The 17,158-nt window shown below is 44.8% G+C and overlaps 1 protein-coding gene across 2 annotated transcripts in view; it reads right to left on the bottom strand.

The window, feature by feature from the left end:
• The window catches only part of SLC24A3 (solute carrier family 24 member 3), a 498,892-nt gene that overhangs the window by 185,983 nt on the left and 295,751 nt on the right, over nucleotides 1–17,158 (bottom strand). For both annotated transcript variants that reach the window (XM_035005775.1, XM_035005776.1), the window contains one exon: nucleotides 10,681–10,757. In XM_035005775.1, the coding sequence (XP_034861666.1) occupies nucleotides 10,681–10,757 (77 nt within the window). The remainder of the gene's footprint in view (nucleotides 1–10,680; nucleotides 10,758–17,158) is intronic.

Genomic DNA, 17,158 nt, shown 5'->3' on the forward strand with positions numbered 1-17,158 from the left:
ATCTTCTCCCATTCTGTTGGTTGTCTTTTGGTTTTGTTGACTGTTTCTTTTGCTGTGCAAAAGCTTTTTATCTTGATGAAGTCCCAATAGTTCATTTTTGCCCTTGCTTCCCTTGCCTTTGGCAATGTTTCTAGGAAGAAGTTGCTGCAGCTGAGGTCGAAGAGGTTGCTGCCTGTGTTCTCCTTTAGGATTTGGATGGACTCCTGTCTCACATTGAGGTCTTTCAACCATTTGGAGTCTATTTTTGTGTGTGGTGTAAGGAAATGGTCCAGTTTCATTCTTCTGCATGTGGCTGTCCAATTTTCCCAACACCATTTGTTGAAGAGACTGTCTTTTTGCCATTGGACATTCTTTCCTGCTTTGTCAAAGATGAGTTGACCATACAGTTGAGGGTCCATTTCTGGGCTCTCTATTCTGTTCCATTGATCTATGTGTCTGCTTTTCTGCCAGTACCATACTGTCTTGATGATGACAGCTTTGTAATAGAGCTGGAAGTCCGGAATTGTGATGCCACCAGCTTTGTTTTTCTTTTTCAACATTCCTCTGGCTATTCGGGGTCTTTTCTGGTTCCATAGAAATTTTAGGACTATTTGTTCCATTTCTTTGAAAAAAGTGGATGGTATTTTGATGGGGATTGCATTGAATGTGTAGATTGCTCTAGGTAGCATTGACATCTTCACATTATTTGTTCTTCCAATCCATGAGCATGGAACGTTTTTCCATTTCTTTGTGTCTTCCTCAATTTCTTTCATGAGTATTTTATAGCTTTCTGAGTACAGATCCTTTGCCTCTTTGGTTAGATTTATTCCTAGGTATCTTACGGTTTTGGGTGCAATTGTAAATGGGATCGACTCCTTAATTTCTCTTTCTTCTGTCTTGTTGTTGGTGTGTAGGAATGCCACTGATTTCTGTGCATTGATTTTATATCCTGCCATTTTACTGAATTCCTGTATGAGTTCTAGCAGTTTTGGGTGGAGTCTTTTGGGTTTTCCACATAAAGTATCATATCATCTGCAAAGAGTGAGATTTTGACTTCTTCTTTGCCAATTCGGATGCCTTTTATTTCTTTTTGTTGTCTGATAGCTGTGGCTAGGAATTCTAAAACTATGTTGAATAGCAGTGGTGATAGTGGACATCCCTGCCGCATTCCTGACCTTAGGGGGAAAGCTCTCAGTTTTTCCCCATTGAGAATGATATTTGCTGTAGGTTTTTCATAGATGGCTTTTATGATATTGAGGTATGTACCCTCTATGCCTATACTCTGAAGAGTTTTGATCAAGAAAGGATGCTGTACTTTGTCAAAAGCTTTTTCTGCATCTATTGAGAGGATCATATGATTCTTGTTCTTTCTTTTTTTAATCTATTGTATGACATTGATTGATTTGTGGATGTTGAACCAACCTTGCAGCCCAGGGATAAATCCCACTTGGTTGTGGTGAATAATCCTTTTAATGTACTGTTGGATCCTATTGGCTAGTATTTTGGTGAGAATTTTTGCATCCATGTTCATCAGGGATATTGGTCTGTAATTCTCCTTTTTGATGGGGTCTTTGTCTGGTTTGGGGATCAAGGTAATGGTGGCCTCATAAAATGAGTTTGGAAGTTTTCCTTCCATTTCTATTTTTTGGAACAGTTTCAGAAGAATGGCTATTAATTCTTCTTTAAATGTTTGGTAGAATTCCCCTGGGAAGCCATCTGGCCTTGGGCTTTTGTATTTTGGGAGATTTTTGATGACTGCTTCAATTTCCTTAGTGGTTATAAGTCTGTTCAGGTTTTCTATTTCTTCCTGGTTCAGTTTTGGTAGTTGATACATCTCTAGGAATGCATCCATTTCTTCCAGGTTTTCTAATTTTCTGGCATAGAGTTGCTCATAATATGTTCTTATAATTGTTTGTACTTCTTTGGTGTTGGTTGTGATCTCTCCTCTTTCATTCATGATTTTGTTGACTTGGGTCATTTCTCTTTTCTTTTTGATAAGTCTGGCCAGGAGTTTATCAATCTTGTTAATTCTTTCAAAGAACCAGCTCCTAGTTTCGTTGATCTGTTCTACTGTTCTTTTGGTTTCTATTTCATTGATTTCTGCTCTGATCTTTATTATTTCTCTTCTCCTGCTGGGTTTAGGCTTTATTTGCTGTTCTTTCTCCAGCTCCTTTAGGTGTAGGGTTAGGTGTGTACTTGAGACCTTTCTTGTTTCTTGAGAAAGGCTTGTATTGCTATATATTTTCCTCTTAGGACTGCCTTTGCTGCATCCCAAAGATTTTGAATAGTTGTGTTTTCATTTTCATTGGTTTCCATGAATTTTTTTATTTCTTCTTTAATTTCCTGGTTGACCCATTCATTCTTCAGTAGGATGCTCTTTAGCCTCCAAGTATTTGAGTTCTTTCCGACTTTCCTCTTGTGATTGAGTTCTAGTTTCAAAGCATTGTGGTCTGAAAATAGGCAGGGAATTATCCCAATCTTTTGGTACCGGTTGAGACCTGATTTATGACCTAGGATGTGATCAATTCTGGAGAGTGTTCCATGGGCACTAGAAAAGAATGTGTATTCCTTTGCTTTGGGATGGAATGTTCTGAATATGTCTGTGAAGTCCATTTGGTCCAGTGTGTCATTTAAGGTCTTTATTTCCTTGTTGATCTTTTGCTTAGATGATCTGTCCATTTCAGTGAGGGGGATATTAAAGTCCCCTACTATTATTGTATTGTTGTCAATGTGTTTTTATGCTTGTGTTATTAATTGGCTTATATAATTGGCTGCTCCCATGTTAGGGGCATAGATATTTACAATTGTTAGATCTTCTTGTTGGATAGACCCTTTAAGTAGGATATAGTGTCCTTCCTTATCTCTTATTACAGTCTTTGGTTTAAAATCTAATTTGTCTGATATAAGGATTGCCACCCCAGCTTTCTTTTGGTGTCCATTAGCATGGTAAATGGTTTTCCACCCCCTCACTTTCAGTCTGGGGTGTCTTTGGTTCTAAAATGAGTCTCTTGCAGACAGCATATCGATGGGTCTTGTTTTTTAATCCAATCTGATAACCTGTGTCTTTTGATTGGGGCATTTAGCGCATATACATTCAGGGTAACTATTGAAAGATATGAATTTAGTCTGGCAGCGGAACTTCTATGAGGTAGGTGCTAACCTCATCTGCAGACACAGATAAGGAAACTGAGGCCCTGAGTCATAAAGGTTATGCAGGCGGTCTGCAGCAGTGCTGCAGTCTTGACCTTCGCACGGATCCTGAGAAATGGTAGAACTGACAGAGCTTGTCAAGTTCAATGTCGGACACCGTGCTGGAGGGAACACATGGAAGGGAACACAGACTTTGGGACAAGACAAGGCCCTTGCGGGGGAAGGCAGTCTGGCACACGTGAGGGGAGCACTGACTGGTCTTCCTCGGGGAGGTATCGGGATACTCCACACAGTTCACGCAGTGAAGGGACACCAGCTTGCTCCACTCCCCACCACACCAAGTGGGTTCAGACAGCCCGTGGAAAGCTACAGGGCCATCTGCCAAATAGGCAGCCTCGGGAGTTCCCAAGCGGGTGAACTCACACAGAGGACGCTTGCTGGCATCTGACTCTGAAGGTGCTCCTGGGGAGAAGATGCAGAGAAAGGCACTGGCCAGGATCTTCAGGAGGAGCTCAGGGTGTGGGCACGGGTGCAAGTCCGCTCCTATCTGGGGCGGCCTGGCTGGGATGTGCCATGCCCACCCTTGTCCTTGGCACTCACGTTCCTGGCACACCAACTGAACAACTTCCGTCTACTGACCAGGGCTTTGGAGCAGCTCAGCTCCCCCAGAAGTGCAGCCCTCGGCAGTGACTGGCGGGAGGCTGCCGTTTCCCTGCGCCTCAGTTAGGGTGATCAGAGGAGCAGGTTCTCCAAGCTCTGCCAGTCTGCATGGGGCTAAGCTCCAGCCACCCTGACCATGACATGTAACTGGCCTTACCGCACAGCTTTTATTGGCTGCCTCTCTCCTCTGCCTCGCCCTGCAGGGTGCTTCCTGGCAGCATCCCCCAGAGGAAGCACCTGTCCTGGACTCCTTGTCTCAGGGCCAACTTTTCGGGGGGATCCCTGCCGGAGACAGGCATCTTGGCCACAGGAGCTCCCCTGGTACCGATCTGAGGTGGAAACTGGCTCACAGACTGTGGAAAAGGCTGCAGATCTGGGTCCCTGGGTGCAGAGGCTTCTGGGCTTTAAGGTCAGGTTTCTTTGTTAAACTTGAAACTCCTATCTGGAATCTCTATATTATACCAGAGGCAGGGTTAGGGTGGGAGACATGATAGATAGAGGGAATAAAAAACAAAGTTCCCTCCAGATAGCACTAATTTTGATGCCTCGAGGCATGATAAAGAGGAAGTCTTCTACTGAGGTTCTCCAGAGAAAAGAATCATCAGGAAACCATTGACAAAGATCCACACCACTGGTCACCAACATTTAAAATACATGGAGTATTTTCTGATAAATTAGAGCACTTAATGGACTATATTATCCAGATTGCTTTGTTGAATATTTGCTACAGAGTAGTTCTTTAAACTAGGACATATGATAAATCCAAATAGTAGTACCTGATTGTTCACTTAGCTTTGGTATGTATACTTTTCAAAGGAAAAACTACTACAAAATTTCAAATAGTCAACACATAGCTACTGTGTACAAATTGTGGCTGTTGGCAAAATCATCTCAGAGGAACACATAAATAAAATTTATTTTCCATATAACAAAATAAATGAAAAAAATACAGACAGTGGGGATGAGTGAAGCAAATAATAAATAAATAAGATGGAGAGGAGCATACAGCAGGCTGCAGGTGTCTGGCCCCGACGGGGAAATGTTAGGTGTCTAAGTCCTGTGCACGTTCTCTGCCCTTACTGTTAGGGGCCAGATTTCATACTGAATGCTCCAAGGCTCATTCCCAAGCTCTTCCTATACTGCACTGGGTTCAGGACATGAATCACAGAGACAGTAGATAAATTCATGTTACCTCTTGGTCTGTGGATGTCTAAAAGGGGCTGGAATCTCCAAATTCTGCCGCTCACATTTTAGAGAGGGACCTAATTTGCATAACAATAATGGTAGGTTGTATCTATTCAACTTGTGCCTTAGAAGCAGAGCTGAATACCAGGATTCCAGGGCAAGTCCTTTAGTTGGAGGCAGAAGTTCCCAGAAAGCAGCAACAGACAAGCAGGAAAATGGGCTGGGGCAGACTGGGCAGATAATCAAGGTGTTATCAAGCAAGGCACTGGCTGGGCACAGAGAGCTACTTCCGGCTCTAGCACCTCTGGGAGAGCGCAGAACAAATGTTTCATTTAGCCCAAGTGAGGCATGAAGGAATGTAGGTATTTACCAACCAAGCCCACTCCATCTGAGGGCAACTTCTGGGCTGTCCTGCATTCTGGTAGAATGGGCTCCAGGGACCAGAAAAAGCCCAGAGTCGTGGGGGCTGGAAGATGGGAGGTGAGGGGGGCACACACAGGTTGCAAGTACTAATGGGGTAGATGTGAGGTATTGTCTATGCAGTGCAGACACTCTTGAGCTTGGCGTGCCTGTCTTTATGTATTCCTCAGAGCAACCTGATGAGGTGGGTGCCGTACTTATCTCTAGGGACAGATGAGGGAAACTGAGGATTGGTAAGGCAAAACAACTTGCTCATGGCTATGGAGCTAATAAATGAAGAGCCAGGACTGGAATGCAGATGGGTTTCATTCCAAGAGCGTGCTCTAACCCATCCTCATACTTTCTATCCAGCTCGGCGGTCCTGGGGACATCAATCTCCCAGCAAGCCCATGGGACCTAATGGTTAAAGCTGGGCCTTCTGAAGTGTGTCCCAGGAGCAAGGAGGGGAGGGAAGAACTTAAGATCTATTGAAACATAATAATTTACTCTTTTTGCGCTAATCCTCTCTGGACGCCAGTTTTAGCTTTGTGTTGACACTGACAAATTAAGGACATGCTCAGCACTTTTCCAAGAGTAAACAGCAAATTCCACAAGCTCTTCTAATCATTTTTCTCTTCCAGGGTGAAATTCCTTAACTAAACACGTCTGCCCAGCGAGTGAACTGTTGCTGGGACCTTGCTGACCAGATCACACAGGTTCCTTTAAATTTCTAAAACCCTCACAGCAGCAGCCTCTCTCCCAGAGCCCTGGGCCTGACAAAACATGAGCTGCAGAAAGGCCTCCCTGATGCCCCATGTCTGGCTGCTCAGGACAGGGCTGCCTCTGAATGGATCTGGCTCTGGTCCCATGACAGGTGTTTGTAACAGGTTAATCACAGGGGAGCTGCCCTTAGAGGGGTGTGGGATGGAGAGAAGGTGAAGATAAAAAAACCACCATTTACTGAGCACCTACTATGCACCTTCCACTCTACAGATGTGGAAACTGAGGTCAGAAATTCTGTGACTTGTTCCAAAGCACTGAGCTTGTGGGTGATAGACAAGCGTCCTCACTCTGGGTGTCCTGTCTCATCATCGAACATCCCGTTGGACCCTGGCAATGACTTCCCTGCATCCCATTTGTTTGAACTGCTAACCCCAGGCTAGCCCTTAAGAGGATGGAGTGAGGGAGCAGCACCTCTTTGCAGGCAACCTTTTTTTCCTGTCTCTGCTTCTTGATTTAAAGCTGACAACATAAAAAAGGAAGGGAAGGTGCTGAATCAGAATCCATCTGAAGGCTTTCCAGGGCAGTCCCCTGCCACAAGTGGCTATTTGAAAATAAGTTAATTGACATGAAATACAAATAAAGAATCAGTCCCTCAATCACACTAACCACACTTGGAGAGCTCAGCAGCCACACACAGGCCAGCAGCTGCCCTACTGGACCGCGCGGGCAGAGAACATTTCCACCAGCACGTAAAGTTCTATTAGATAGGGCTGGTGTATAAAAGTTGAGTTGTCTTAGAGCCAAAAAAGCAGAGCAATAGCCTTGGAGAGACAAAAATCACTCCTGGGGCGGAGGTGGACTGAGAGCTTTGACATGCAAAGCTGACTCTTGGAGGGCTGGTGTGAGGGGTGGGTAGCGGAAGGGGTCCCCTCCACCTCCTGCTGGTAGCCTGGCCCTTCTGCCCTCTAATAACCTGCTGTTGCAGCAAATAGTTTATTCCTTGGCTCTTAACAAAAGTAATCTGGGCCCCAGGGAGAGGAGCACATCCAGAGAAACTACTCCAGATATTAAAATTAAATAGCAGAGAGAACTGGAAGAAACTCAGGCCACAAGGAAATGACATCCCTTGCTGAGACCCCTTCCAGACAGCTTCCTCCCCCAGGACTGAAAGAGGAACAGACTGCCTGGGATGTGGGCTTTCCCCAGAAAGGACCCCCACCTAGCCAAATCAGCCTTTGCTTTCGCCCTGGGTGGAGGGGGTTAGTTTGGTGTTGGGGTTGCAGGGCCCAGACTCCTCCTTCAGGAGCTGCCCCACCCTCTGCAAGGCAGGCCTGTGCTTTGATCAGGCTGATTGGTTAAGACCTGACCCAGGGGAGGGCAACCCATAGGCTGGCTGTGATCCATGGTCAGGCAGGAAGAAATAAGCCGACCCTGGGGCTGGAAATTAAGAAAGAGTGAGCCTGGGTCTTCGTCACCTTACTAGAGCACAGACCATGCTGGGTTCTCTCTGGCCATGCCTGACCCTACTCCCTAGGCAAGGAGGGATGGTGAGGTCAGGAATTTGCTTCCCTCCACTTCCAACTCAGCAGCTGAGTCACCTCATGGCGCCTCCCAGGTAATGCCCGCCCCCCATCTTCCCTGCCTTTAGTTTCTGTTCACTCCAGATGCCCTGCATTCTTGAGTCTCTACATCTTTGATCATGGGTTTTCCTTTCCTGCCTAGAGTTCCTTTTCTCCCCTTTGGTAAATGCCAACCTACTCCAACCTAACTGCACCTTCCAGTGTTGGAAGTATCCTTCTCTGCTCTCCCACAGCAGCATGTGGGGGAGCTGTCCCTAAATGGGTCTCCCCACAAGACAGTGGGCCGGTGCAGCATGAGGCGCTATCTCAGGCTTCCAGAGGGGTCCAGTCCAGCGCTACTGTATGCGGGGGCTCAGAAATGCTTTCTAGATGGCTGAGAGCAGGAAATCTATACTTAGCTCCTTGCAGCTTTGACTCATGCATTCATCTGGCCACTGAAATGCCACAGGTGGGCCCTGGCAGTGTTTTTTCTTACATCCAATGATGTTCATCGAACAGTTTCTGAGCATCCTAAGAGCTCGAGGCACCATGGTACATGAAGGGGATAAAAAAAATCTCTCATTCCTGCACGCAACTGTGCAACCTTTGTTGTTCAAGCACCAGACACCATACAAAGAGGCTTCCTCATGAGGTTTACATCTTATATCCTTGTGGGGAGGATAACACAAGATTTGGTCCCTCCTTGGGAGGGCACAAGCAGGTCCACCCTACCATGTGCCTCTGCCACATAAAAGAGGTGCCCTCCTCTTCACTGGAGACCGGCTCTACCCTGCACCCCTTGCATGTGTGTGGGTGCCCCAGGAAGCAGGTTCAAGCTTCTCTGCCAGAGTCTCTTCCCTCCAAGGTGCAGAGCTGAGGCTGTAGCAGCAAGCACAGGCCCTCTGAGCAGAGAGTTGCCAAGAGTATGGTCTTAAAGGGGTGGATGCTCACTGTGGCCCCTGGACTCCTTGCCCCTGTGATTTTTAGGATGCAAGGTCCAGGACAGGAGCTAACTGTGGTATTAAATACTAGTGACGACAAAGTGCTAACTTGCAGGCTTGCATCCACTCTTGCAAGGGAGTGTCTAAGGGGGATTTATCTGTTTTTGTCCTGCTTTGCCTACATGTACCCCCTGAGAACTGTATTATCACGGAGACCAGAGGCCTTATGGCTACTCTTGGCTCATGAAGTGCAAGGCAAATGCACTCTGCTCTGCCTTCAGTTGGATTCAGAGGATCTACCAGGGAAGGTGGGGACAAGGTCCCGGCCAGCCACAGGCCACCACATCACCTTGGAAGGATGGAAGCTCGTGCTGTTTGTGCTGAGAGTGGAAATCTCCTGTCTCGGCCATCAAAGCATGCGGGTGCTAATGGCTGCAGGGGAATTCTGGCTCCAGCTCAGGGACTGGGTCTCCTCAGCCTGGAGACAGGGGAGGCTCCTCGGTGCCAAAGGTGGCAGCTGGCATCCATATTAATCGCTCTGCACCTGTGACTCTCCTAAAGGGCAGGGAGGATGGCAAAGGGTCTACCTTATCTGGTGTTTTTAGAGAATGTCTTTGCTAAAAAAAGACTTCTCATGCCTTTTCTTCAAGGGGAGGGTTCTGGGCAGTTGGGGCAAGTGGGGAAAGACCTGAAGAGCTGACTGCTTTCACGCAAGGGGAATCAGGCTTAGGGCAGCTTTGGGTCCAGGGAGGCTAAACATCTGTCAGAAGCCACACACAAAAAAAGGACAGCAGTCCTGGTTCCAAACCCATGCCCCGTCCAACTCCAGAGCCCAGCGTGTGCACTGAAAAGGAAGGTCTTTGTCCCCTGCCCTTGAGTCATTGTGGGTTTGTGACTGTAATACTATCTGGTGGATTGTTCACCTAATGTCCCTTTCCAAGTGCTGGGCTGTGGCACGGGGCCATGATGGAGAGGCCCCATGGAGGCACTCTGGCCAACAGTCCCAGCCGAGCTGGTGCTTTGGTTACCACAGCCCGGACACCAGATGCGATGCTGGAGAAACGCTCTTGGGCGGGGGATTCTCTGGCACCAGGGACTTTAGCCCTGCTGCTGGGGTCACTGCTGGCCACCTGAACTGTCCCCTCCCAGGCTGAGGTCCTATGGCACAGCATTCCCTCCCTGCCCTTTCTGAACTCCCGACGCTCAGAACCCGTGAGTAATGGAGAGTGGTCACTGGGTATGTCACTAAATTTGGAGAATTTGTTTCACTGCAATAAATAACCAAAATGGAATTAAGAGCATTCTGGAAGAGAGTGAATACCATAGAGATGGGAAAGCCCAGTGACGTACCTAGTCCAGAATTTGGCCTGCATCTTTCTGATTCTGCAGCCACTCCTTAGATGTATTTTCATGCACACACCCTCCCCATGCTCTCCAAGTGGGGACAAGGAAAACTGAAGGCCTCCCATCCCCTGGATCTGCTGAGGAAGCGCTAGGGCAGTGGTGGACATTAGGAACCAGAGCAAATGTTTCTTGCTCACCTACTCTATGTCAGATGCTGTGTCAGTGGCAATCCGTTAATTTCACAAATATTTTGTCGCTACTGCATGCCAGAAACAGGTCTGGGAAAGAAGCCACGTGCAAGCCAAGTCCCAATTCTCCTGGGCTTGCGTGTGAGTGAGGTTGATGGGCAAGAAACAAATAATGATGGCATACTATGTCAGATAGTGATCAGTGGTATGGAGAAAAACAAAGTCCAGGATGGGGAAAGACGATGGCATTTTAGAGAGGCTGGTTAGGAAAGGGTTCCCCAAGAGGGTGGCACTGGAGGAGAGAGAGTAAGGTTAAATAGTAGAGAGCAAGTCCGGTTGAGCTTGGAGCCCATGGTTTAGACTCTGATATCAAGAATATGTCGTTATCTTCCAGCTTACGAACCTGCAGCCTCCTACAGAGGGTGCGTTTAGAGACTGTCCTCCACGGGGCTCAGAGGACCCACGCCAGGTGTGCACCTCAATATGCCCACCCACCACCGGCCAGGCCTCCCCTCAGGACCCTCCAGGCAGAGCCCCCAAAGGGGTACTTACGCAGAGCACATGGAGAACCACCGCCCCCTGTCTTCGATCCTCATTGGTGAAGATGTCATTGGGGAATTCGTGCAGGGCTGAAAAATGGAGAGAGAAAACCAGCTCAGAACAGAGGACAATAGTTTCAGTGCTGGAGGACTGGGACGGTCGTGCCAGTCCTTGTTTTAATGCAGAATCCATGAACTTAGATGAGAAAAAATTACATCTTTACATTCACACATCTCTACCTGGAATTTAGTGTTTCCTTCAGATAAGAAGGTAGGTGACAAACCTCAGGAGTGTGAGAGGCACTGGGGACTTGGCCCCCAACAGATAAGTTTTCATGATACATTACACTATATGCTCACAGCAGCTCTCATTCACTGCTGCAACATTTGGTAGGTTTTTAGATCACCCCTTGTGATTTAAAGTGTTCATGAGGAACTACATGAACCAACTTGATGCAAGTTTATTTTCTAATACTCTAACAACTTCATTTCAATATGATCATTTTCCTTCTATAAGCTTATAGAGTTGATCACATGCATTGAAAAATGGTTTTCTGGGGGGGGCCGAGCAAGATGGTGGAGGAGTAGGAGACCTGGATTTCGTCTCCTCTCAGGAATTCAGCTGGATAGGGATCAAACCATTCTGAACACCTACAAACTCAACAGAAGATCGAAGAAAAGAATAGCAACAACTCTCTGAACAGAAAAGCGACCACTTTCTGGAAGGTAGGACGTGCGGAGAAGTGAATCCGAGGTGATATTCGGGAGGATAGACAGCGGGGGAGGGGCTTCCGTCAGCCGCTTCTGGCAAGTGATAGAGCCGCGGAGCACAAAATCGGAACTTTTAGAAATCTGCTCCACTGAGGGACATCACTCTGGTGGCTAAGCGGGGGGTGGAACGCTCCAGGACAGTGTGGTCTCAGGACCCTCGGGGTCACAGAAAGACCAGGGGTGCCTGAGTGTGGCAGAGCTCCCAGGTAATGGAGCAGGGAAGCCAGCTGCAGAGGCGGAGCCCAGGCCCGGGCTCTCAGCTTGGGGTTGCCATAAACCATGATCTGCGGCACAGTCGGGCCCCTGCTCCTCCAGCAGGGACCCAACAAGCGGCAGATCCCGGCAGACTCACCTTCCTTCCCTGGGAGGAGCCGTGCGGGAGTGCACCACAGGGATCTGCTGGGTTTGGAGACTCCACCCGGGGTCGGGTGCCAGAGATAGAAACGCGTGGTCACAGGCCGGGTGAGCAAGGAGTGTGGCCGGAGACTGGGGAGACGGGAGTGACTGACGGCTTTTCTCTGGGGGCTCAATGAGGAGCGGGGCCACGAGTTCTCAGCTCCTCTGGGGCGGAGATTGGGAGGCCGCTATTTTCACTCTCCGCCTCCAAAGCTGTATGGAAAGCTCGCAGGGAACAAAAGCTCCAGAGAGCAAACCCGAGCAGATTACTTAGCCTGGACCGGGCAAGGGCGGGGCAATTCCGCCTCTGGCAAAGACATTTGGAAACCACGACAACAGGCCCCTCCCCCAGAAGATCAGCGAGAACAGCCAGCCAAGACCAAGTTTACCGATCAATGAGAACGGCAGAACTCCAGCGCTAGGGGAAAACTGCACATAGAATTCATGGCTTTTTTACAATGATTCTTTAGTCTTTCAAAGTTAATTTTTTTTTTAACTTTTTTCTTTTCTTTTTTTTTTTTTTTTGAATTTTTCTTTTTCCCTTTTTCAACCAACATCTTATCAATCCCTTTTTTAAAAAAACATTTTTATTTTTCATTTTTAGAGTCATATTCTATCCCTTCATAGTAGTTACCCGTATTTTTGGCATATATATATATAAGTTGTTCTCTCTTTAAAATTTTGAGATAGTTTCTTCTAACAGATCAAAATGTACCCTATATCTCTAGTATATGGTTTTTTCTACTCCCGTGCCTGATCACATTCTCTCCCTTTTTTTTCTTTTTTCTTTTTTCTTTTTTTAAATCCTCTTCTTTCTTTTTCAAACAACTTATCAACTCCTTTTATAAAATTTTTTATAATTTCCATCTTTACAGTCATATTCCATCCCTTCATCATATCAACCCTTATTTTTGTGCATATATAAGTTTTTCTTTCTTTAAAATTTTGGGAGGCACTTTCTTCTAACAGACCAAAATACACCCAAAATGTAGTGTGTGGCACTGATCTATATACCAGCCTGATCATATTTGATCACATTCTGATTTTTGTTGTTGTTGTTGTTTTGTTTTGTTTGTTTTTATCTTTATCTTTTTCTTTTCTTTTTTCTCTCTTTCCCTTTCTTTTCCCACTACTCAGGTCGTTTCTGATTTGTTTAGAGTATATTTTCTGGGGACGTTGTTACTCTGCTAGCATTTTGTTCTCTCATTAATCTATTCTCCTCTGCACAAAATGACAAGATGGAAAAAATCACCTCAACAAAAAGAACAAGAGGTGGTACCGACGGCCAGGGACCTACTCAATACGGACATTAGTACAATGTCAGATCTAGAGTTCAGAATCATCACTTTAAAGATACTAGCTGGGCTTGAAAAAAATATGGAAGTTATTAGAGAAACCCTTTCTGGAGAAGTAAAAGAATTAAAATCTAACCAAGTAGAAGTCAGAAAGGCTATTAATGAGGTGCAATCAAATATGGGGGCGCTAACTGCTAGGATAAATGAGGCAGAAGAGAGAATCAGTGATATAGAAGACCAAATGATGGAAAATAAAGAAGCTGAGAAAAAGAGAGATAAACAACTACTGGATCACGAGGGCAGAATTCGAGAGATAAGCGATACCATAAGACGAAACAACATTAGAATAATTGGGATCCCAGAAGAAGAAGAAAGAGAGAGAGGGGCAGAAGGTATAATGGAGCAAATTACAGCAGAGAACTTCCCTAATTTGGGGAAGGAAACAGGCATCAAAATCCAGGAAGCACAGAGAACCCCTCTCAAAATCAATAAAAATAGGTCAACACCCCGACATCTAATAGTAAAACTTACAAGTCTCATAGACAAAGAGAAAATCCTGAAAGCAGCTCGGGAGAAGAGATATGTAACCTACAATGGTAGAAACATTAGACTGGCAACAGACCTATCCACAGAGACCTGGCAGGCCGGAAAGGACTGGCATGATATATTCAGAGCACTAAATGAGAAAAATATGCAGCCAAGAATACTATATCCAGCTAGGCTGTCATTGAAAATAGAAGGAGAGATAACAAGCTTCCAGGACAAACAAAAATTAAAGGAATTTGCAAACACAAAACCAGCCCTAAAAGAAATCTTGAAAGAGGTCCTCTAAGCAAAGAGAGACCCTAAAAGCAACATAGACCAGAAAGGAACACAGACAATATACAGTAACAGTCACCTTAAGGCAATACAATGGCACTAAATTCCTATCTTTCAATAGTTACCCTGAATGTGAATGCGCTAAATGCCCCAATCAAAAGACACAGGCTATCAGACTGGATTAAAAAACAAGACCCATCGATATGCTGTCTGCAAGAGACTCATTTTAGAACCAAAGACACCCCGAGATTGAAAGTGAGGGGGTGGAAAACCATTTACCATGCTAATGGACACCAAAAGAAAGCTGGGGTGGCAATCCTTATATCAGACAAATTAGATTTTAAACCAAAGACTGTAATAAGAGATGAGGAAGGACATTATATCCTACTTAAAGGATCTATCCAACAAGAAGATCTAACAATTGTAAATATCTATGCGCCTAACATGGGAGCAGCCAATTATATAAGGAGATTAATAACAAAAGCAAAGAAACACATCAACAACAATACAATAATAGTGCGGGACTTTAATACCCCCCTCATTGAAATGGACAGATCGTCTAAGCAAAAAATCAACAAGGAAATAAAGACTTTAAATGACACACCGGACCAAATGGACTTCACAGACATATTCAGAACATTCCATCCCAAAGCAATGGAATACACATTATTCTCTAGTGCCCATGGAACATTCTCCAGAATAGATCACATTCTAGGTCATAAATCAGGTCTCAACCAGTACCAAAAGATTGGGATCATTCCCTGCCTATTTTCAGACCACAATGCTTTGAAACTAGAACTCAATCACAAGAGGAAAGTTGGAAAGAACTCAAATACATGGAGGCTAAAGAGCATCCTACTGAAGAATGAATGGGTCAACCAGGAAATTAAAGAAGAATTTAAAAAATACATGGAAACCAATGAAAATGAAAACATAACTGTTCAAAGTCTTTGGGATGCAGCAAAGGCAGTCCTAAGAGGAAAGTATATAGCAATACAAGCCTTTCTCAAGAAACAAGAAAGGTCTCAAGTACACAACCTAACCCTACACCTAAAGGAGCTGGAGAAAGAACAGCAAATAAAGCCTAAACCCAGCAGGAGAAGAGAAATAATAAAGATCAGAGCAGAAATCAATGAAATAGAAACTAAAAGAACAGTAGAACAGATCAACGAAACTAGGAGCTGGTTCTTTGAAAGAATTAACAAGATTGATAACCCCCTGGCTAGACTTATCAAAAAGAAAAGAAAAGAGAAATGACCCAAGTCAACAAAATCATGAATGAAAGAGGAGAGATCACAACCAACACCAAAGAAATACAAACAATTATAAGAACATATTATGAGCAACTCTATGCCAGAAAATTAGAAAACCTGGAAGAGATGGATGCATTCCTAGAGATGTATCAACTACCAAAACTGAACCAGGAAGAAATAGAAAACCTGAACAGACTTATAACCACTAAGGAAATTGAAGCAGTCATCAAAAATCTCCCAAAAAACAAAAGCCCAAGGCCAGATGGCTTCCCAGGGGAATTCTACCAAACATTCAAGAAGAATTAATACCCATTCTTCCGAAACTGTTCCATAAAATAGAAATGGAAGGAAAACTTCCAAACTCATTTTATGAGACCACCATTACCTTGATCCCCAAACCAGACAAAGACCCCATCAAAAAGGAGAATTACAAACCAATATCCCTGATGAACATGGATGCAAAAATTCTCACCAAAATACAAGCCAATAGGATCCAACAGTACATTAAAAGGATTATTCACCACGACCAAGTGGGATTTATCCCTGGGCTGCAAGGTTGGTTGAACATCCGCAAATCAATCAACGTGCTACAATACATTAACAAAAGAAAGAACAAGAATCATATGATCCTCTCAATAGATGCAGAAAAAGCTTTTGACAAAGTACAGCATCCTTTCTTGATCAAAACTCTTCAGAGTATAGACATAGAGGGTACATACGTCAATATCATAAAAGCCATCTATGAAAAACCTACAGCAAATATCATTCTCAATGGGGAAAAACTGAGAGCTTTCCCCCTAAGGTCAGGAACGCGGCAGCGATGTCCACTATCACCACTGCTATTCAACATAGTATTGGAAGTCCTAGCCACAGCAATCAGACAACAAAAAGAAATCAAAGGCATCCAAATCAGCAAAGAAGAAGTCAAACTCTCACTCTTTGCAGATGATATGATACTTTATGTGGAAAACCCCAAAGACTCCACCCCAAAACTGCTAGAACTCATACAGGAATTCAGTCAAGTGGCAGGATATAAAATCAATGCACAGAAATCAGTGGCATTCCTCTACACCAACAACAAGACAGAAGAAAGAGAAATTAAGGAGTCGATCCCATTTACAATTGCACCCCAAACCATAAGATACCTACGAATAAATCTAACCAAGGAGACAAAGGATCTATACTTAGAAAACTATAAAATACTCATGAAAGAAATTGAGGAAGACACAAAAAAATGGAAAAACGTTCCATGCTCATGGATTGGAAGAACAAATATTGTGAAGATGTCAATGCTACCTAGAGCAATCTACACATTCAATGCAATCCCCATCAAAATACCATCCACTTTTTTCAAAGAAATGGAACAAATAATCCTAAAATTTGTATGGAACCAGAAAAGACCCTGCATAGCCAGAGGAATGTTGAAAAAGAAAAGGAAAGCTGGCGGCATCACAATTCCAGACTTCCAGCTCTATTACAAAGCTGTCATCATCAAGAGAGTATGGTACTGGCACAAAAACAGACACATAGATCAATGGAACAGAATGGAGAGCCCAGAAATGGACCCTCAACTCTATGGTCAACTCATCTTCGACAAAGCAGGAAAGAATGTCCAATGGAAAAAAGACAGTCTCTTCAACAAATGGTGTTGGGAAAATTGGATAGCCACATGCAGAAGGATGAAACTGGACCATTTCCTTACACCACACACAAAAATAGACTCCAAATGGTTGAAAGACCTCAATGTGAGACAGGAGTCCATCCAAATCCTAAAGGAGAACACAGGCAGCAACCTCTTCGACCTCAGCCGCAGCAACTTCTTCCTAGAAACATCGCCAAAGGCTAGGGAAGCAAGGGCAAAAATGAACTATTGGGACTTCATCAAGATAAAAAGCTTTTGCACAGCAAAGGAAACAGTCAACAAAACCAAAAGACAACCAACAGAATGGGAGAAGAT

The sequence above is a fragment of the Mirounga leonina genome, unplaced genomic scaffold, assembly GCF_011800145.1.
Source record: "Mirounga leonina isolate KUSES-001 unplaced genomic scaffold, KU_Mleo_1.0 Mir_150, whole genome shotgun sequence".
NCBI lineage: Eukaryota > Metazoa > Chordata > Mammalia > Carnivora > Phocidae > Mirounga > Mirounga leonina.